Source organism: Juglans microcarpa x Juglans regia, chromosome 1D (genome assembly GCF_004785595.1).
Source record: "Juglans microcarpa x Juglans regia isolate MS1-56 chromosome 1D, Jm3101_v1.0, whole genome shotgun sequence".
NCBI classification, from domain to species: Eukaryota; Viridiplantae; Streptophyta; class Magnoliopsida; order Fagales; family Juglandaceae; genus Juglans; species Juglans microcarpa x Juglans regia.
The window spans coordinates 41,084,988-41,107,541 of NC_054594.1; the positions used below are offsets into that span (position 1 = coordinate 41,084,988).

The 22,554-nt window shown below is 34.6% G+C and overlaps 2 protein-coding genes across 3 annotated transcripts; one reads left to right on the forward strand and one right to left on the reverse strand.

Moving 5' to 3' along the window:
• Positions 1 to 3,679: 3,679 nt before the first annotated feature.
• On the forward strand, positions 3,680 to 4,819 carry LOC121261022 (transcription factor MYB4-like). 2 transcript variants are annotated; one of them, XM_041163159.1, is made up of 3 exons: positions 3,680 to 4,047; positions 4,149 to 4,302; positions 4,393 to 4,819. In XM_041163159.1, the coding sequence occupies exons 1-3, from the start codon at positions 3,861 to 3,863 to the stop codon at positions 4,718 to 4,720; spliced, it is 669 nt and encodes a 222-aa protein (XP_041019093.1). In that variant the 5' UTR covers positions 3,680 to 3,860; the 3' UTR covers positions 4,721 to 4,819. The 2 variants fall into 2 exon arrangements, with proteins under 2 accessions (XP_041019093.1, XP_041019100.1); XM_041163166.1 differs by having other exon boundaries at positions 3,684 to 4,047; positions 4,173 to 4,302.
• Positions 4,820 to 16,177: 11,358 nt separating this feature from the next.
• Positions 16,178 to 19,033, reverse strand: LOC121261919 (ubiquitin-like protein ATG12). Its single transcript, XM_041164336.1, has 5 exons — positions 18,615 to 19,033; positions 18,412 to 18,470; positions 17,183 to 17,251; positions 17,045 to 17,107; positions 16,178 to 16,333 (listed from the first exon to the last, which is right to left on the reverse strand). The coding sequence occupies exons 1-5, from the start codon at positions 18,712 to 18,714 to the stop codon at positions 16,271 to 16,273; spliced, it is 354 nt and encodes a 117-aa protein (XP_041020270.1). The 5' UTR covers positions 18,715 to 19,033; the 3' UTR covers positions 16,178 to 16,270.
• Positions 19,034 to 22,554: the final 3,521 nt, after the last annotated feature.

Genomic DNA, 22,554 nt, shown 5'->3' on the forward strand with positions numbered 1-22,554 from the left:
CTTCAATTCCAAAAAGCTACCTCAGTTTAATGAGTAAGATTTTGTTCCGGGATTGAATGGGAAAGTTGTGATTAGTTCTTTTTGGTCGATTTTGTGTTTATGTCTACGCATCCGTTTCGATATTGAGTTTTATTATATACAAGTAAATTTACGTAACAATCTGCGTATTAATATTATTGTCTTCATATTTTAAATTTAAATTAGTACTATTTTTAATAAAATCTACTTTTTAACCAATTATATTAAAAGAGTGTCATATTAATACGCAGAATCACTTACAATTAAATTTTTCCTCCGATATTTAAAGCAATAAGCACGGAAGTTTTGTACGCATGGTATGATCACGGATCAGGGCCAACAACGCCCGTACAAAGGCCCATTTATTATTCAAGCAATACATCAGCCATAACATCGTGACTATAATATTAACGCTATTAAAATAATTATTTTAACTAATCGCATCAATAAAATATAAAAAAATACGTAAAATTAACTGTATTTAGCAGAACTCATAATGCTATTAATATTTTAGTCACGAGTTCTGCTACATACAATCAACTTTATCTATTCTTTATGCATTCTATTAATGTGATTGACCAAAATAATTATTTTATATTAAAAAAATGATGCAATCAATCATATTAATAAAGTGTATAAAGAATATAAAAGTAATTTTTGTATTTGAAAGAGCTTTGTCTGTGGCTACAAGTACTTTCTAGTCCTCCATTTATTTGCCAAGTTTTGAGAGGCCTTCATTTGCTCGAAAATAAAAAGATATGCTTTATAGTCATTGTTTATTTAATTAATGAATTTGAAAGAGACGTAGATTTTATTTAGTGGTTCATGAATCAGCAACAATTGTCGTACAGTACCTACATACATAGCCTTTATTTATTTGATATTTTTTTGTTAATTACATTTTGCTCCCTCAAATTTTCAATCAATTTATTATGTGCCTCTAAAATTACTAATTGCATCAAAGTGTACTCTCGAACTTTTAAAACTTTCCAATCCCCCCTTCCATTTATCAATAGTGTTAAATATAATAAAAATTCACTGCAAAGATATAATTTTTATCTAATTTATTAATATTGACCATATAAAATATAAAATAATATATGCTATCAATTAATAATAAATCATTAATCATTAACCATATATAAAATTATTTTATACCTAAGTTGCAAGCAAGTATAAATAATTCTATGTATAGAATGAAATTATTTGATATTCATTAACCATATATAAATTAAGAAAAAAAATATTTAATGATTTATGATGTATTATTAATTTATAGCATATATTAATTTATATTTTATATGATCAATAATAATAAATCAAATAAAAATTATATATTTACAGTGAATGTTATGCACGTGAGCAGTACGTGCATTGAATTTTCGTTAGATTTAACGTTTCTGGTAGAAGTACGAGAGTTAACTTTAATGTAATTAGTAGTTTCAGATGTACATTGTGAATTAAATAGAAGTTCGAGGAGTAAAGTATAATTAAATCTAATTTTTTTTAAAAAAGTTATTGTGGTACCAATTTTGTTTTTTGGTCGACTCGTGATTCATACCTTTTTTTTTGGTATTCTTCATTGGTCGAATTATCTTTTCTGTTTGTCTTTCTCTCTGGACTCGATTGTGACTTTATCAAATGTTTAAGGAATCTGTTAGCTATTTTAAAAACATCTATATGTTTAGCTAATTAAGCCAACGACAGAATATTAAGTTGAACTTATCATTAATCTTTTTATCACTACATTCATTTTTTTTTTTTTTTGCTAGTGATGATAATTATAATAGTGATAATGACAACGATGACAGTGATAATAACTACGATGATACGTGGCGAAATAAGACGATGGTAATGGTGATGATAATAATAATAAAGGTACTAATATCTACGAGATAGAGAAAAATATGGTTGTAGTTGTTGGGGTGGTGGAAATGTCAACAAATATGTATTGTATTTGATCCTTAAAAATGAGATTTTCTGAACAGTTGAATGAGGCTACTTCTCTTAAAAGAGATTGTGATATACAATTCTAATAAGTGATAAGGCTATATGGGTATATAAGATCTCGTATTGTTTAAAAAGAAGAAGATATTACTCTTTATAATATTTTAAAGAGTCTCTAATTAGATCTTTAGTTAATTTTTAGAATATAGACCATGTGACTTGAGTTTTCTATTGGGCCGTTACATATATATATATATATATATATATATCATATAATCTTATGCTTTTCTCGTTTGACATTATTCAAACAGAGCTGTCACAGCATTTTGTCTTCTAATCGTGATGGTTTTGCTAATAAATCGACATTACTAGGATATTTACAGTGTCATCCTACACAGCACGTGATCTTTCCCTCATTCAGTGTCAGAAAATTTGGCATCTGATAATCTGCATTACGATAGACAGTAGCAGGACATTTGGTAAGCAGCAAGATCGAAGGGTCAGAACAAGAAGAATATGTGCATAGAGATGGGTAACACCAAGATTATTCTACTCCAGAATATCCAGCATGACATGCAGTTCCAAACATTAAGCATTTCGAGAGAGATACAAACCAAAGGAATCACAAAGCTGAACCCATTCAGTCTTTCCTCTGTATAAATGGTTTCGGGTCCGGAATTTTAGTCACCTAATCCTTGAATTAAAAATACACTTCAAAACTAATTCCCAGTTTTTGTCAAACCTTTCTTCTTGTCTGATCTCATCAAGAAATCACGTGGTTAATGAGCAAATGAAGAATATATTGAAATGATGTAAATGGGTCTTAAGTAGTAGTTTAGAGCAATTGACATTAACTTATGCCCACTAAAAATGCAGTAAGATTGAAAGGACCCCATGAATTAATGCGGCATAATTGAGGCCCCCCATCTGCAATTAAAGGCAGACATCTTAGTCAAACATCTTCAACAACTACTACAAGTTTTACAATCTGTGAGATTGATTTAATAATGTCTAAACTACAGCAATGTATGAAGGATTATACAGTCTACAATGTAGACAAATCAGACACCTCAGAGCCTTACTGCAATGTTAAGAAGACCCAACCAATCAGTTTAGTTTTTCATGCACTCACAATAAGGTTCTTCCCTATACGTGGCTATGAAAACATCTCTTTTTCATGGACAAAACTGTTGCTTGCAGCTAAATATTGTATTGATCTCCTTGTCTATCCTTTAGCATTCCCTTTTGTCACGAACCTTTTAGAATCAATCTGCATGCCCTCATTATAATATTTTGCACATGCTTAAAGGAAATTTTACAGATTGAAATCACTCTTCTTTTTTTTTTTTTTTTTTCCTTTTTTTTTACCTACCATAGCCACTACATGACAAAGCTGTCCTACTGATCTGGGGATCTAATGTCTTTACCACAACCATCGGATCTGTTTATCTTTCCTCACTAATTATGATGCTTTTGTCACCCTTTTTTTGTTTTTTCACAAAAAGCTGGTACATGCGCACTAAGTATATTAAACTCTTTTCTTTAGCAGCCTTTGTAGCAGAATAGAGTATGTAAAAACTTTATAGCACCCTTATTGCTCAATCATCAGGCCCATGATCACAGTGACTTTCCCTTTATTTACATCCAAAGTCGGGCCTCTTTTTCTCACACACACACACACACACACACACACACACATATATATAAGCGTTAGTTGAGGCTCTTCCCCTTCACCAAGAAAGGTAGATAATAGAAAGAACCAGAGCATCACCCTCTACATAAGTAGCAAAGCTCCCCAAGCTTAGAATTCTCTCTCTCTCTCTCTCTCTCTCTCTCCCGTACATATCTCACTCTTTCTCCAACTTTAGTCTTTAGATATACACGGATAAAAGCTAATGGTTATGGCACCCATGACCGATAAGTCTATTAAAAGAGAAGTGAACCAAATGAAAGCCAAGAATAATGTTTCCATTAAGAAGGAAGCCAATAAGGGAGCATGGACAGCGGAGGAAGATCGAAGACTGGCGGAGGTCATTGCAAGCCATGGTCCAAAAAGGTGGAAGACAATTGCGGCTAAAGCAGGTCTTTTTTCATTCCAGCAGAGAATCCTAAACTCTCAACTTCAGTATCTTTGATAAGAAATAAAGAAATCTTTACAAAATTTGATCGCAAAGGCTTAACAGGTCTGTGCTTGTTATATATTGAAGGTCTTAATCGTTGCGGCAAGAGTTGCAGGCTAAGATGGTTGAATTACTTAAGACCCAACATCAAGAGAGGAAATATATCAGACCAAGAAGAAGACTTGATACTTAGGCTTCATAAACTACTTGGAAACAGGTTAATTATTGAGTGAAAAAATTGCTTTGTATCTCTGAATATGATCAAGTTTTCTTATTTTGATTTTCGCTTTCCGATTATTTCTCTTAGGTGGTCTCTGATTGCCGGAAGATTACCGGGTCGAACAGATAATGAGATAAAGAACTACTGGAATTCTCATTTGAGCAAGAAAATAAAACAGGAGAAACAGATGGGAGCTGCAACAAGAGAAGACTGTAATGCTCGGGAAAATAGAGCGGAAGAGAAAGTCAATGTAGCAATGAGAGGAGACGAGGAAAACTCATACAAAGGACTTGAAGACTCAGAAATCAACTTTGATGTGGATGAGTTCTTTGATTTCTCCAATGAGAGTCCTTTAAATTTAGAGTGGATTAGCAAATTCCTTGAACTGGATAAGGGATTCAGTGATGTATTGTAAGCTGCATAGCTATTTGTTTTCTCCCCTTGAACTCGGTGAATTTCTTGCCAATCAGAGTTGTATCTAGTTTTTTTCATAATTTATCACCTCCTTTTTTCATCTTTTTTTCCCCCGAGTTTTTCATGAATTTGGTAACATTCATGTAGTGTATCAGCTCTCTGGTATACTGAAACTGTAAATCACTACCATTGATTGGTCAAAATCAGTTTTGAAGGGGAGCACTAAGCTGCGGATTTTTTAATCGGTGACACAGATTATTTGGTGATGGAAACGACGGATGGTGTAAAGAGCAAAGAATGATGATAAAAGTGAGAGATGGCTTGTTGACAGTACACGGGGGCTTGTTAGAGATGAGACAAGGCCGTTTGTTACTTAAAAAGTTAATTTTCAAGGAGAGATTTTTTGGGGAAAAAAAATAAAAATCAAATATTTTTTCTCTTCCAAATGGAGTTAATATTTAGGTTGCATTTAGATGCTGAGGTGTACGTCGTGTTTTGTACGCCTTAAGAAAATATGGAGAGTGGGGGCCTTGGTGGAGGCCGGAGAGTCTCCGATGCTAAAGTCAGTATATCTCCTTAGTAGTTTGTGCGTGAGTTTAGAAGAATCAGAGAGAGTTCTTCGTACCTAGAGTCGATTTTTATATTATGTTCTTAAGTGGGGACAACACGTACATGACTTTGGGGAGCTCATGTCCCTTCAACTATTCGCTTAGTCAAAATCATTTAATGCAGCGTGGCTTCTAGGGCGGCATTATTAATGTGGTGTAGAGTCCGAGGAGTGGCGTCATTAATGCGGCATGACTCCCTGACTCATTTTACCTCGTGAAAGTTCCTTGTTAAACCATTTCATGTCTGCTGTCAGGAGATTAAGGGTTCTCCATATTTTCTACTCAATTGCCTGTGTAGGTTTCAGAGGGTAGGGTGTCATCGGGAAAGTGTCAGGGCGGCGAGTCCCCTCTGCCCCTACTGTCTGCTTTTTCCACTCGTGGGTTGCTTCGTGTGTAGATTTTGCTTATGGGCCGAGTATTCTGCAAAGACCCACTAACTCCTTTTAGAGCAAGGTCGTTGGGCTTGGCTGAGCTTGGCCGGACTCTTTGACTTACTTCTCCAGTAGTTCTTCGTGGAATTGTTATACGGGTCGATGGGAGGGAAAATCTCCTTACAAACTGCATTTAAATGCTGAGACGATCTCAAATGATTTGAGTTATTTATAATATCATGTTATGAGTATCATTCATGTGTTTGAATGTATATAAGTTCAGATATATATTGAAATATATGAAATAAGTTGAAATAGATTTAATTTTTTTTAATTTTTTTTAAAAATAGATATTAGTTTAAAATAAATTGAATTGACTTCAATGATCGAAAAACACCCTTAACATGACTAGTGAAAAAGACCATGTTCGTACCTGGAAAAGTTGCCATGGACAAATGTACTCGCGGGATATGCGATCTCATTTTAGGAGTTACGGGCAATATAGCAGAATTTATTGGCATTGGCACTTTTTCCGGTCGGCTATAGCTTCAGAATAAAAAGCATTTGAAGAGACCCAAAAAACCACTCCAGGCTCCACCGCTTTACCTTCCGATGCCAGCTATGGCATATGTCTTATGTTATTAAGCTTCCAAATAAATGTTATGGTTATTTCATTTATGTTTTTTTTTTTTTCAAAAGGTTTACGCATATTAGATTTGTACGAAAAGATCTGAATATTTTTTAAAGAGAAGTGTTATAATTATAAATATATCTTATAAAAATAAATTTATAAATTGATGTGATTTTGATACGTTAGATCTACTTTATAATAATAAAAGTTTTACAATCTAATATATCACATTAAATTACTTCAATTTTTAAATTTATTTTTATAATTTTTTTATAGTTAAAGCAATTTTTTTTTTTCTAAATTTACGCGGAACTTGCATATTATCTGCTTGGATGCATTTCGCTGGCCACGTTGAAAAACAAGTGATCTTTTGAATTTATAACAAGATTACTTGAAAAGAGGTTATTTTCACAATGAAGACAGACTAAAATCCACATCTATTTTGTTTGAGTAATGTTAGATATAATTATAGAGTGTGTAAGTACTGCAAAATTATTTTGAAAAAGATTAGAGTTCATTATTAAAAAATTAATTTTTTTTATATAAGTCTCGTATTTACTCATTTTTTTTAAAAAAATTATGTGATATTTACACATTCTACGACTGTAAATATTATTTATATATGTATATATGAACTTAAGAAAGCCAAACAAAAGAGACAAATTATTTTGTCTTCCATCTTGAGAAGGACCCAAAAACCCCGAATGTCTACCACAAATATTGGAAAATGCTTGGCTTATCGAGGATCCTCACCAATTTCTTTTATTATTATCATTATTATTATTATTATTTAATAGTTAAGGTAGTCCTTTTAATGAATTTGTGATTTTTATTTTATTTTTAAAAATACTTAAAAGATTTTAAAAAAATATTTGAAAAATAAATTGGCCTTCTCGGTGACACTCTCGGTGGAGAGTGTTAGTGGGTGTAGCAGCACCTGTATATCCGAACTACAAAATACTTCCCTACAAAGAGCAATGCGAGAGTGTAGCCTGAGACGATTAAGGGTAAAAAAATTGAGAAAGTTTACTATGCCGCCTCAACTTGACCGCTCTATTTGACCGCAGGTCAAATTTTTTTTTTTTTTTTACTTAGTGATTAAGAAAATGATTTTAAGTGTATTGGTATATTTTTTTATTTTTTAAAAATATTTAAATGTATTAAAAAAATGTAAAAAAAAAAAAGAAAAAAAAAAACAAAACCACTAGGCGGCACGCCCAGCGGTAAGAGTGGGGCGGCATAGTACCCCCACTCAAAAAAGTTTTTTTTTTAATTATTTTTTATACTCTAAATATTTTTAAAAATAAATTTATAATATTATTAAAAAATACTTTTTTAATCAATAAATAAATAAAAAAAGTTGTCGAGACCCACTCTTGGCGAGAGTAGATTTTTTTAGTACAAAATGAAAAATTTTATACACCATATTATCATTTTATTTTCATTCCATTAAATATGATGTGACACATTTATCATCATTAAATGATCATTTATTACATATTTATTTATCATCTAATAGTGATGAATGTGTCACATACTACTTTAGGCTTCGTTTGTTAAGTAAACTCATCTCAATTCATTTCAACTCATTATTACAACTTTTTCAAATCTTAACATAAAATATAATAAATAATTTAACTTTTTTAAATATCAAAATAATAATATTATTATTAAAAAATAATATTATAATAATATTTTATCATCTCAACTCAACTCAGTTCAATATCTAAACGCAATTGTATGATTAAAATAAGATTAAAGTATAGTATATAATATTATTCTACAAAAGAGTAGGGCTATTATGCTGCCCCACTCTTACTGCTAAGCGTGCTGTCTAGTAATTTTCTTTTTATATTTTTTTAATACATTTAAATATTTTTAAAAAATAAAAAAAATATTTCAATACATTTAATATCATTTCCTTAGTCGTTAAAAAAAAAAAATTTGACCGCGGTTATAGTGAAGCAGACTTTCTCTTCTACAAAATACTTCCCCGAATCACACGCAACTGCCTGATCTCATTAAAGCTCAGCCTACCCGAGTCCCGATCAACGTCGATTCTGATTTCGTGGCGGCTTTTGCTGCCTTCTTCCTCACCAATTATTCAGATCTGATAGGGGCAGATGAGTAGGGTGCATGCATGCTGTAGTAATTATCGTGTATTTTCGGAATATCTAATAATTGTTTTTTGAACATACAACAAATTTTTACATGAAATTATTATTTATTTTAAAAATATAAAATCATAGAAAAAAGTAAATTTAATTATTTATATTTATTTTCGTATTCTTCTTTTGTGAGTAAGTAGACCCAACTAGTATAATTTTTAATTAAATGAAACAAAATTTAGAGTTAGAGATCAAATTCAAGATTTCTACTCAAATAACACGTGAAATTACCGCTTATCCAAACAACTTAAACTCATAAGAAAGATAGGTTTAATTTTATATTATCTTCATCTCTGATGGTCTCTGATTATGGACATGACCATGCATGCATCTCCTTTCATTTAGCTTTTCTGCAGTGATGATGCTGTAACTTTCTGGGTTTAAGCATCTGCAAGGTGCCTGCAAGGTGGACTGCGGGTCCATCCTGACACATTCTAATTAAGATTAAACTACCATTCTGTTTGCATGAGCTCAGCTCCAACAATCAGAGGGCCGGATCGAGAAGTAGTACAGCTTGCATTCTAGTAAATAACTTCCCAATTGCTCAAAATAATAACATTATCTTCCCAGTTGGAAACTTATTAAATTCATGAGCCACTACTATTTTGTCTATTCTGTCTCGAACTCTTTCTAAGAACGAAACCAATCTAAATGAGGCTCCAAGACCTTTCGGCCATGAGTGCAACAGAGACCTGAGTTTTGTACGATGTGCTACAGAGAAAGGACATCGAATCAATGGGCGCTTAGAGTCAAACCTATCCACCTAATTAGAACTGAAACAAATAGATATGATTGATTGCATGTTAAGCTTTAAACTGCATGCCCGTTTCAATAATGTTAGGAGAGAATTAATTATAAGAAAATTAAATAATAAAAGTTGTGAATTGACAGGGATTATGCATTGGCTAAGGAAAGTTATACATCGGTGTGTTCAAGCTCTTGGGGCGGCCAAGTTGAAACGTGTCATGAGCCTATTCTTCAAAAATTGAAATGCAAGAGGCAGAAACTAGGTACGTACAGAAAAAGACATTTCAATGGGACAAATGGCACGTTATGTAAGACAAGAAGTATCGTGGACAAGTAATCCAGTGATGCAAGCTTGTTTCTGAAAGAATTATCAAGCTGAATACTTTCTGGCAATTGCACGTGATAATATATGTTGTTTAAATTCTTATGAATAGATCATCAATATATAAATATATATATATATATATATATATATATAAGATTTTTACAAAGATACAAAGTTGGTTTATCATGATTTCTAGGCAAAATTATACGAAATGATATAAATTGTTAATTTCTTTCTAGATTTTGTAAGCTTGTGAAAAAATTCTCGGAAAATAAATGAGCTGCTCATAGACATAAACTATAACTCGATAATAAGCACAAATTTAACTCTTCTTTGAATAAAATTAAAGTTTGACTATCTACTACTCATTCAAACTCGGCTTAGTACACGGCAAGGAAAAACCAGCCTTAATAATTACCCATGTCTGTATAATGAAATTGTTTCATTTTATCTCATATCTTCATTATAAATTTTTTATATTTTTACATAAAATATAATAAATAATTTAAAATTTTTAAATTTTAAAACAATAATAATAAAAAAAATAATATTCTTACAATATATTATTAAATTTTTAACTTTCATCTTATCTTAATTTATTATCTAAACGTCACTTAGTGTTCTGAAAGAAAGTGGAGGTTAGAGTTGGCATGCTAATTGCTACCGCAACTCTTTCGGCCATATATATCAGATCATGTTTATTCGGCTGTCAGATTATGGCAATCAACAGAAAATTACAGCTTTTTATACCCATAGCTTACGCAGTTACAATTATCGCCCAACTCAAATCATCACGCAGTTCATATCATATTCATAACCTTCAACTTACCAGCAAATCCTGTTTACTTGCATGTACGGATGTAGCAATCCAAAATTCTGCAAACACATGCACCCTCTTAAAATCAGTGATGAGATGTATTCCTAATTTTCTCTTCGTATACTTTTACAATGGAAAATCGCTCTGGTGACCTTCGCCGAAACTTTACTCCATAAGATTTCTACTGGTTTTAGCCGTTATTCGTTTTAAGATGGGTTTTTATAAAACACCTTTTAATAGAGCTGAAGGTGTTTGTATTATCATTAGGGGGCGAACTAGTTTCGTATCACAGAGAGGAGTCGAAAGACCACCAAAGAGATGGTTTTTCCTCAAGGCAGTGCCCAGTGACTGGCCAATTCAGTGGAAGAATGCACCTCATTAGAGAGAAGCAAGAACTTCTACAAGTTGTATTGGGATGGTACGAAGGCTTGGTTTGTACATTGTCACTCGAATGATTTCGGACAATATTTAGAAGTAACTGAATATGGCGGCAGTGGGCGTAATAATCCTCTCGTAATCCCAGAAGGAATGGAAGGGGGGTTGGAAATACCTCTCCAGGGAAATGAAACATACTCTAAATAAGCACGCTCTAGTAAATAAGAAGCCGACATCGGCTACATCCATGGACAGAACAACAGACAAATGAAATGGGGTGGAGTGGTAGGAAATCTCGTTTGCAATAGCGACAAGGGGCGACGCTGGGAAACAGGTGGCTGTAATGGGTGGCTCAGGCCACTCCTTGAAGTTGCTGCAACAAGAAAAGATGGGGGTGGCAAAGAATGGTCGAGAGACTATACTTGAAAAAGGTGGTAGCAGCTTGTTCCATGCTGCCTCAGTGGAAAGGGAGATGAAGGGAATCCTTACTGGTTTGAAAGAAGAAATCACTTTATTGACGAAGGCTGTAGAATCTCTTTCAATTAGAATGAAGCTAGGCCAGGCCTTAGGCTTGGAACAAGGCCATCGGTCAGTTGGATCTAAGTAAGTCTAAAGGAAATGGACTGCTCTTCAAGCCTGATAAAAGGAAAGCCAAGATTCAAATGGGCCGAACATGCCAAGCCCAACCCAAGCTAAAATGGTGTCTCAAAAGAAATGGAACCTTATTTGAGAAGGGCTCCATGCCCTTTATTGGGCTCGTTGCTATGCTGGTCCATCTCCAGAACGGGACCTCGTAGCCGGCAACTTTTGGGGTTGTTCCCGGCCATCTTTACAATGGGGTCAGTGCGCCGATGGGGCCATCGACGTCAGAGGAGGTTGCGAAAGAGGTGATTTTGACAACGACAGAGACATTGCCCACAGGGGAGACACAGAACAATGCACTGGCCCTCTTTAGGTCACATCCCGCAACCACGGTTGTGAAGGTGCTGTCCTTGGCGCCAGTGGAGAAGATATCTCAGATCTCTGCAGAGGAGATGACAAGAGGTTTGTCGGGAGGGTTGGAGCACAGCGAGAAGCCATAAATACTCCAGTCAAGAATGGTATGGCAGTTGAGAAACCCATTTATGTGAATTAAGACAGTGTGGGAGGCCCAGGTAATTTAGAGAAAGGTGCACTAGATGGGGCTATAGTTGTTTTCGAGGCCACAAGGGGAGAGGTGATGATGGTTGCAAGGCGGGTAGACGCCGAAAGGGGCAGGTCCTCTGTTGAGGGGGCAGTGCCTACTCCACTGAATTCGTTTCATCTGAGGGTTCCAGATTGGATTATTAAGAAAGCCATAGAGATCAAGCATTGTGTGGGGATAACATGTGAGGGTTTTGAGGAAGAATTTTTTGTGTTACTTACAACTATTGAAGCTAGAAGTGCGCAATATACAACGGATCTTTCTATGAATTTGGACAAAAAAAAGAGAGAAAGAGACGAGTAACGTAGGCTATGAAGGATGATTGGGGGGATAGGAGCTTTAGCTAGGGGCGTTTCAAGGGACAGGTAACGATGAATCATATATGAAGCCAAAAATAATATCTTGAAACGTAAGGGGGCTGAATGTGCACAACAAACAGCTCCAAGTCAAAAATTTACTTCACCAATGGAAATGTGATATCATTTGTTTACAAGAGACTAAGTTAGAATTTATTACAAGAAAAATAGTTCGAAGTTTGTGGAGGGGACATCATGTTGGATGGTCGTATTTGCCTTCTAAAGGAGCATCCGAGGGTGTTTTTATTATGTTCAATAAAAGGGTGCTGGAAAGGTTAAAGGACTGTGTGGGTGAATTCACCGTGGCATGCTCCTTTGAGAATGTAGAGGATGGTTTCCAATGGGCTTTTGCAGGAGTCTACGACCCTAATATTGATGCAGAAAGAAGATCTTTGTGGGAAGAACTGGCGTGACTTCTTAGTTGGTGGGAGTTACCAAGTTGCATAGGGGCGACTTCAATGTCTCTTATTTCTCGAGTGAGAGATCAAGTATGTCCCACATCACACCTGTTATAAGGGATTTTTTTGACTTCATTTCAGAACAAACACTTATGGATATTCCGCTAACAGGAAGTTCGCATACTTGGTCTAACACTCGTGAATTCCCATCATGGTCGAGAATTGATAGAGTTTTGCTAACTCTAGAATGGGAGTTACATTTTCCGAAGGTAACTCAGAGAAGATTACCTAGGATATGCTGATACCAATTCCCCATCCTTTTAGACTTTGGATGCATCCAAAGAGGTAAAAGGTATTTTAAATTTAAAAATATGTGGCTTAAGACTGACGGTTTTGTAGACAATATATGACAATGGTGATCTTCTTATGATTTCCAAGGCTCTCTAAACTTCATAATGGCGAAAAACCTAAAAACACTTAAACAAGATTTGAAACAATGGAATGAACAAATCTTTGGCAATGTAGGTCTATAGAGACACTCCCTTCTAGAGAAAGCTACAGAGTTTGGAGGGTGAAGAGAAGGCTAGAACTCTTTTTGAATCCGAAACAACTCACAAGAGGCAGATAGTTACAGAATTGGAAATAGTCATATTAATTGAAGAGATCTCTTGGAGACATAAATCATGGGCGCTATGGCTCAAAGAGAGAGACAAGTGTACAAAGTTCTTCTATAGGGTGGCTAATTCGCACTAGAGGAACAACACTATTGATATGTTGATGATAGATGGAGTAGTATCTTCGGATCAGTCAATCATCAAGAATCACATTGCACAATATTATGAACATATACTAGCCGAACAACAACCGTGGAGACCGATTGTAGGTGGTTTGACCTTTTCTATACTAGATCCATTGAGTGCATGGTGGCTTGAGAGGCCTTTTGAAGAAGAAGAAGTATGGAAAGTCGTTCGAGTTATGGCTAGTGACAAGGCCCCAGGCCTGATGGTTTCACAATGGGCTTTTTCCAAACCTGTTGGGAAGTGCTAAAGGGCGGTCTTATGTAGGTATTCCAAGAATTTCATAGTAATGCTAGTTTTGAAAGAAGTCTAAATGCTACCCTTTTAGCACTTATTCCCAAAAAGGCAGGATCAGTGAATGTTCAAGGCGATCGTCCCATAAGCCTCGTGAATGGGGTTTACAAGATTTTATCCAAGGTGCTAGCAAACCGATTGAATACGGTGATGAAAAAGTAAATCTCGAAGCCGCAAAAAGCATTTGTCAAAGGCATTTGACAAATCCTGGATTCGGTCTTAATTGCTAATGAAGTGTTGGATGGACTACCAAAATCTAATCGGGGTTACTTTGCAAACTAGATATAGAAAAAGTCTATAATCATGTAAATTGGAAGTTCCTACTTTATGTACTTACAAGATGTGGTTTTTATGAGAAATGATTGAATTGGGTAGAATTTTGCATCTCAACAGTTCACTTTTCTGTATTGGTGAATAGTTCTCTAGTGGGTTTTTTTAACTCCTCACATGGCTTGAGACAGGGAGATCCGCTCTCTCCCTTACTCTTTTTATTTGTTATGGAAGCTCTCAATCAGATGATCGTGGGCCTCGTGGAAGGTGGTTTTCTTTACAGTTTTTCAATGGGGAATGGTAATTATGGCTCTATTAATATTTCTCATCTATTGTTTGTAGATGATACTCTCATATTTTACGGAGCAAATCTTAGACATATCCAATCTGTGAGGGCTTTACTTCTCTATATTAAAGCTATCTCAAGTTTGAAAGTTAATCTCTCAAAGTATGAATTGGTACTGGTGGGGACTGTTCCCAAAGCAGCAACTCTAGCCTCCCTCTTGGGATATAAGGTATCTTCTCTACCCTTGAAGTATCTTGGCTTACCTTTGGGTGCTCCTTTTAAATTTGAGCAGGTTTGAAATGTAGTGATTGAGAAAGTGGAATGCAAATTGGCATCTTGGAAAGTGTTGTATTTGTCTAAAGGTGGTAGACTCACCTTAATTAAAAGCACCATTTTCCAACTTACTCACCTATTTTTTGTCCTTGCTCCCGCTACAAGCAAAAGTTGCCAACCATATTGAGAAGCTACAACGCGACTTTTTGTGGAGTGGTTTGGGGGATGAGTTCAAGTTCCATTTGGTTAATTGGTCAATGGTTTATACTCTAATTTATGGGGTTGGACAGAGGATTCACAACTTGATGAAGTTCAACCAAGCTCTATTGGGTAAATGGTTGTGGTGGTATCAACAAGAAAGAGGGGCCTTGTGGAAGACTATTATAGATGCACAGTTTGGGGAGGATTGGGGTGGTTGGTGTTCGAATGAGATATGTGGCCCATATAGGGTGGGTCTATGGAAATACATAAGGAAAAATTGGGAGTTCTTCTGGAGACATACACTTATTGTAGTGGGTGACGACTCTAGTGTCAAATTTTGATATGACAACTGGTGTGCTGAAAGAAGTCTTCAAGACACTTTCCCTGCCATATTTGGGCTTGCACGAGTGAAGGATGTAGCGATAGCGGACCACTTGCTTTTTTCTAGTGGCTCCCCTCAATGGAATGTTGATTTCATTAAGATAGCTCAAAACTGGGAGTTGGAAGAGATCACAGAGTTCTTTGCGGCTTTGTATTCTGTATGTATGACTGAGGGTATCGTGGATCGAAGGATTTGGAGCCCTTCAATGAAAGGTAAATTAACTGTCAGATCACTCCACAGAGTTTTAACGAGTTCGGGCATACATTCATTTCCATAGAAGAGCATTTCGCAGACGAAAGCTCCTTCCAAAGTCATCTTTTTTATTTGGACAGCAGCATTGGACAAAATTCTCACCATAAATAATTTAAGGAAACGTCAATTAATGATGTTGAACTGGTGTTACATGTGTAAGAAAGAGGGTAGATCAATAGACCATCTATTTCTACACTGCAGGTGGCAAAGACCTTGTGAGACTATTTTTTTACAAGACTATCGTGGGTCATGCCTTTTAGATTAGTGAATTTTCTAGCTAGTTGGAGAGGTCTCCGAGGGGATTCACAAGTCGCAACAATCTGAAAAATGGTCCCTATTTGCATGTGTTAGTGTATATGGCAAGAACAAAATGATAGAAGTTTCAAAAACTATGAGAAGACAATGGAGGAGCTGAAAGTCTTTTTCTTTAAAACATTGTTTTCATGGGTGGTAGGCCATTGTTTGTAACGAACTAAGCATCTATGACTTTTTATTATCGTTTGTAAACTCTAATCAGGTATTTCTCATGTGTACTTGGGTTTTGCCTGTTTTTATGAATAAAATACTTTGATTACCAATATATATATATATATATATATATTAAAAAAAAATCAGTGATGAGGAACAAAAAGGAGCGTTCTCTTTTTACTGTTTTTTTTCCATTGTTTCGCTTTGCTCTCAGGGGCTCATCTGAATCATATTATATTCCTCACGCTCCATCAAATGAAGGAGAAATAAGAGGCAGTGACATTGAGTGCATTCCGCAAATATATTCACCATATGAACAATTTTACAACAGCAGACCCATCAGCATGAGTTAACCCCATGCCATGGAACAAGCATAATTGACCACCAGTTTACCATCAAAAGTTCCAAAATTCTGCAATGTCCAAGAAGATAATTGAGTCATGGTGAAATGTACACTAGCCATGAACATTTAATAGATAAGCACATAAACTAAATTGGACATTCACAGTCAAATGTGACATCTCAGGGAAAGACAATATTACTAACATTACTAAAACAATATACAAAATAACTAGGATTTCAGCTCCTTGCTTATTAGGAAAATGAATTGACTGTTGACATTATACATGCCAACAGACAGATTCAGTCCATTTGTGGTCACCCAAAATATGGCTATTTTAAGCATGTTGTCTGCAAAGATAACAACCTTTAGTGCAATGCACCAAATGCAGCTCCCTTTTCCTCTTCCTAAGTTTTATATAGTTCCATGCAGCAGGGTAAGAGTGTTAAAATACTCCATGAACAAATTCCTCCTAAATCTAACAGACAGCAGAAATTAAAATCCACAAAATAGAGTAGTTATATTATAAATATCTATTATAAATCAATGCATTCACACTCATAAAATAAATAAATCAATGCATTTATAATGCATTTGCGCCATCCTTCAACATAAATGAAATATAGAATAGTAGATATTTTACTTTGGTGAAGGAAAATATAAAAAATATAAGAATGAAACACAATGAAGTAAAATCCCAATATAGCAAACATATATCCACCCAAAATTAAAAAAAAAGGTAAATTTTATTAAAAAGATAATAATAAAGTTAAAGGACCTTACATTATACAGATCGATTACCAATTCATCTGGGTTTGGTGAGAACGAACTGTTGACATAAACAAACTAAAAAAAGAAAAACATTACTCTGAAGCCCAAGGATCATAACAAATACAAGAAAACAACACCACAAGCATTTACCAATGTTTCCCGATGAAGCTGCCTCTGAAGAAAGTCAATCACTTTTGCAAACTTTTCAGTTCCAAGTATCTGCCATAGAAAGAATATTTGACATGTGAATACCAAGATTTCAAATTGTAATATACAAATTGAAGAAATATTCAAAAGGTAAGGTTTAGAATTTCTAAATGAGACAAAAATGAAAATAAACAAATATTTTGATGACAAGGAATCACGGACGTCCCCATCACATGGATCAGGTACTTCATCAACTTTTCACCCATGGGACGTGGCCCCTAAAGATTGTTTGTACCAAAGTATTTGAACCTTAGATCGAGAGGGAGCATACCACTAAGATCAAGGCCCTTACCACTTGAGTCAACCCCTAGGGGTTACCCATACAAATATTTTTTCATAAGATACTACAAAACAAAGAATAATAAAAGAAAAGAAAGAACTCTTATGCCTCAAATCAAGCCATTTTGAGATTTATAAGTGATATCAAGAAAAGGGTCCAGCTCATACGAAAAAAGTTTCTATCCATTGCTAACACATTTTCAAAAAGAATGTGATAGCAAAGCCACACAGACGGGGCAAAAGTCTCTATATGTGTGTTTTATTTGCACATTATATCAATAGCATAAGTTTAAATCCTATTGCGTGTAAATTACAAATAAAAAGTAAAGAGGATAAAAATATATACATACCATAGTTTTCTTTGAACGAAGGCATGCTACCCTTTTGATTCTATACACTAGTGAAGCTGACGAAGGTGGAAACTTGAAAGATATGAGGAGGGGGGGGGGGGGGGGGGGGGGGGGGGGGGGGGGGGGGGGGGGTGTGGTGGGGGGGGGGGATGATGGTTGGGATTCTACATTGGCTGGGAGGAAAAGTTCTTGCCCCTTATAATGATTCCAGGAGACTGCAATTGTAGCGTTGATTATTTCTTTTCGTATAGGCTCAAATGACATAGTTTACTTGGATCGTCACAAATAGTATTAGAGTTAGGATATTTAAAGCGAGGGACTGTAAAGACCCACTTCGGTATATGAGGGTGGTAAATGGGATCGCATAGTGCCCGCGCAGGAGAAGTTCTTGTATTTTGTAATGATTTCGAGGAGTTCCAATTATGATATCGACTAATTCTTTTGGATTATAGACTTAGATATCTGCGTCATGGAATACGTCCAAATCGCCACCATATTATGTGGATAAAGTTTTGAGTGAAACAAAATCCTTTCAAGAAATACCTTAAATTTGGCTTGTTTGAGTATAGGGGCATCGCCAGTGGCTCTGAGATGAACAACGACTGCAGAAAATTGAAAACCCCACAAACCAAAAAAAACACCTTTAACAAAGCTCAAAACTAAAAACTATCAAAGCTTGAACAATCAAAACCCTAACTAAGAAGCAGTTACTAACGTTTTTTTTCATGGAGCGCTAGGCTGCTCACCTTTCCGCGCAAAACTTGGAGACTGCGACTCAGCGGCCATCGTTAATTTCTGAAACAAACAAACACCGAATTTGGGGTCGGAGATAACTGTAGTCTGCATTTACTGATGCTTCCACAGTTTCTGGGCTATTTATGGCTATTATTTGGGCCGTACCGCGCCACGGTAGGATTCCTCGCTCCTTGTTTTTAGGGCAACGCTATCTTTGATGAAGTCCTCCAAATTGGGCTTCCACAAAATAAGATTCAGGTTGCATTTGAAAGTAAGTTGGGCTTTTCATGTAGGTCTTTTCTCTCTTTCTTCTCAGTTGGTTCGGTAATGGTTCCACAGGAAAAGTCGTGCTCTTTCTTTTTTGGTTGCTTCCATTTTTTAGTTGCTGAAAAATGGCGAAAGCTTCAGAAAGAGGGAAATATAAATTTATATTTTAGTCATAGAGTTCGGGTGAATAAATATGGAATTCACTAGGTTGTACAGTAACCGGCCGAAATTGGTGAAAAACCGGTCGACTGGCAATAGGAATTTGCTAAAATCGACATCAGCCGGTTCAGTCCCAATTTGAACCAATATCAAATTGCCGAACATGCCGATAGCATATATATATTCTTTTATATACATATATCTTACGTAAAACAACATTGTTTAATGCAAGTGAGTTAAATGGCGTCATTTTATACCTGTAATTTAGAAAATAAAAAATAACATTGTTTGGTTTAATACACCAAACAACTTCGTTTGGATTTAGGGTTTATTACCTCCCTCCCCTTCTCCTCCTTCTCCCGATTCTCTCTTTCTCAGTTTCTTTTTCAGACTCTCTCTCTCCTCTCTCACACAGTATGCACAAGCTGGCAGCCGTAGTGCTGCACATCCTCTCTCCTCTTTCATGCCACCAGTGAGATTCACCTCACCTCGATGTCATCTCTATAGCTCACGTCCGATCTCTCTCTCTCACTTGGCGAATATCTATGTCAGTATGATTTTGACTTTTTGAATTTGTTTCTTATAAAATTTTACAATATAAATCAATGAATATATAGTATACTTTTTGAAGTTTTCCATATTTGTTGCTTCTGTTACCAATCAGGGATCGTGATACACTGCTGATTGTTTTGGACCTTGATCGTTTTCTGGATTTGTAACTTTATGTTTGTGTTTGCATAATCGACTGAAAATTGGCGAACAAGCCAGAATCATGCCGAAACCGACGTCACCGGTTTTCTCTCCCCTAACCAGTCTGTTTTAAGCATGTATAAAATTAGCCAATTCAATTTCAATCAAAAAATCGAAACCGAACTGCATTTGTCGATTTTCACCCCTAGGATTTACACTCATTTTCAAAATAAGTATGCAGCACTTACATAACACATTTCTAAGTATGGAGAGACATTTCTAAATATATTGGAATTTTGTAAAATTTTGTAGAGTATATGGGGATTTTAATTTGTTTTTTGGGAGCTATTTTCTATATTTATAAAATTATGATTAAAAAATAAGGTATATTTTGATTTTTCAAAAAATTTAGGGGGCTTAGATAAACGCAGATCCACCACTGATGCGATACTATTTAAGTCATTATAACTATGATCTCAATATAAATGTCTAAATTTATAAACGATTTTTTGGAATATATTTATAGAAGGAGTTATTATATTTCCAAGCTAGTGTATAGAGCACATCATTCACATTATTTAAATAATAATATTTGATTTGTAAGATTTAAATTTTAAAATCTTACAAATCAAATTATACCATGTAAGAGCACTAGTAGTGAGATAGCTATAGTCAAATTTTGGCCAAAATTTAGCTAAGTTGCTTAAAAACCAACTACACTAAACTCAACAAATGTATAGTAAATTTGGTCATTCCTATTTTTTACTGGCTAAATAAATTTTCATGCATAAAAAAATGCTTCCCGCTTGTATGTTCATTGTGCGCAAAAGGCTCTTCCACCACAAAGCATCTTCTGGAAAAGGCTTCCAAATAGGGGTATAACCGGTCGGTTTGATCTCCGATTTTGGATAAATTTTGGGACTGAACTGGTATACACTGGTTTTACATTTTCAAGAACTGATACTGCAACAGCTACCCTTCTAAACCAGTACTTCCAGTTTTATCGATTCCGATCCGATTCGGTCTGGTTTTCCTATTTTTAATATATATTAAATCTCTAATCTCTTATACTTATGTATATATATTAATAAATATAAATATTAGTAATACATTAATACTATTAGTATATAGTAATACTATTGGTATAGTACTATTATTATATGTTAGTGATAATATAATAATTAATATACTAATGTAAATTAGTATTACTAATATATTTATCAAAAGGAATATGTTGAGAATTTATTAAGTCATAAAATATAATTAATATATATTTTATATTTAAAACACATGGTCAAATAAATGTTCATGTTTAAAATTAAAATTTTATGTTATAAATTATAATATAAAATTATTTCATATATAATTATAATTTATAAAAATTAGATATAATATTAAAAATTAATTATAAAGATAAAATCGAGTTTGGACCGGCCGTTATGACCGGTTTTTAAAATGGAAAAATTGGTCCCAAAACAGTCGTTGTCAGCCCAATGTTGAAGTCTCCACTGTCGCTGCTTGCAACCATCGCCGTTGTCAGCCTGTTTCGGTAAGCCCACACCGTCACTGACTCTCCCTTCTTTTTTCTTTCTTTTTTTGTTCTTTCATACCCTTTTCTATTTCCATATGTTTTTTAATTTTAGATTTTTTTTCCAGTTCTTTTGGTTGTTTTTTCTTTCTCGGTTCTATTTCCACCGTTGACCATGTTTTGCCTTTTCGTTCTTGAGGTTCTGTTGGTTATTCGAGATTTTTTTTTGTTTCTTTCGGTGGTCCTTGAGCTTTATCAGTTCACTACTAATGAAAAAAACACAAGCATAATAAGTTCATTCCTCTCTAAGGTAGTGTCTACTTTGAATGTTGTCCGACTTGAATGTTCGTTCTTGGGCTTTATCAGAATTTTTTCGTTTCTTTTGGTGGTCATTTCTTTTGATTAATTTTTGTTGCAACTTGAATATTGTAGATTATGTATTTAGACTGTTTGGGGAGATTACGAAGATAGGCTTTGAGCCGGATATGGTGACAGTTGGTACTTTGGTTAAGGATTTGTGTAATGATTATAGGGTTTATTGTGCGCTTCATCTCTTTGATAAACCGTGTGAGAAGAGACTTGGAGAAAGTGTGATCATATATAGGGCTCTTATTGATGGATTTTGTAAAATGCACAAAATTGGTCGAGCTTTGGAGATGCATAGAAGGATGGTGAAGGCAGAGTGTAAGGTGAATGTGCTAACTTATGGCATGATCAACGATGCTCTGATGGGTGTATATTGAAGCATTTTGTGCATGTCGTTTGAACAGCATACATGATTTTTTTTTTTTTTTTGGTTATGGTATATGGATTGAAAGAATTTTGGTTAGAATTTTGTTTTTCGGTGAGAACATGACCGTCGTGTAAAAAAAAATATCATTAAAAAATTATATCTATTAGAATAATATGAACGTTAGAAAATTAATGTGTATTTTTTTAATAATGAATAAGTATTTCAATTATAATTAGAATTAAAATAAATAAAAATATTAAAATCAAATAGAATAATGATAGATTTGGAGAGTTTGTTATTTTGTGTTATTGAAAAATGGCTAGCTAAATTTATAAAAATGAATTTTCTTGTCAAAATTTAGCCAAACTTTAACTAGACTACTGCTAATGCTCTAAGTATTTTTTACTTAAAAATATAATTTTTCTTATATAAATTCACAATCACTTGTGTTTGAAGTTTGTAAAAAAACTTTCAACCTAAACGTCATAATGTTAACATAATTCAGTAGTTCAGAAAAGCTTCCGATAATAGGACGTGAACGAGTTGAATTCGTGCCCATTCAAAACACAAGTGA

Excerpts from the sequence above, each read along its gene's own strand:
- LOC121261919 (XM_041164336.1), bottom strand. The coding sequence starts at position 18,714 with ATGCAGACTACAGTTATCTCCGACCCCAAATTCGGTGTTTGTTTGTTT. Across the intron at positions 18,471-18,614 it reads TCCAAGTTTTGCGCGGAAAG|TCGTTGTTCATCTCAGAGCC; the intron begins GTGAGCAGCCTA and ends AATTTTCTGCAG. Across the intron at positions 16,334-17,044 it reads TGGTAATCGATCTGTATAAT|AATTTTGGAACTTTTGATGG; the intron begins GTAAGGTCCTTT and ends TGGACATTGCAG.
- LOC121261022 (XM_041163159.1), top strand. The coding sequence starts at position 3,861 with ATGGTTATGGCACCCATGACCGATAAGTCTATTAAAAGAGAAGTGAAC. Across the intron at positions 4,048-4,148 it reads GACAATTGCGGCTAAAGCAG|GTCTGTGCTTGTTATATATT; the intron begins GTCTTTTTTCAT and ends AAGGCTTAACAG. Across the intron at positions 4,303-4,392 it reads CATAAACTACTTGGAAACAG|GTGGTCTCTGATTGCCGGAA; the intron begins GTTAATTATTGA and ends TATTTCTCTTAG.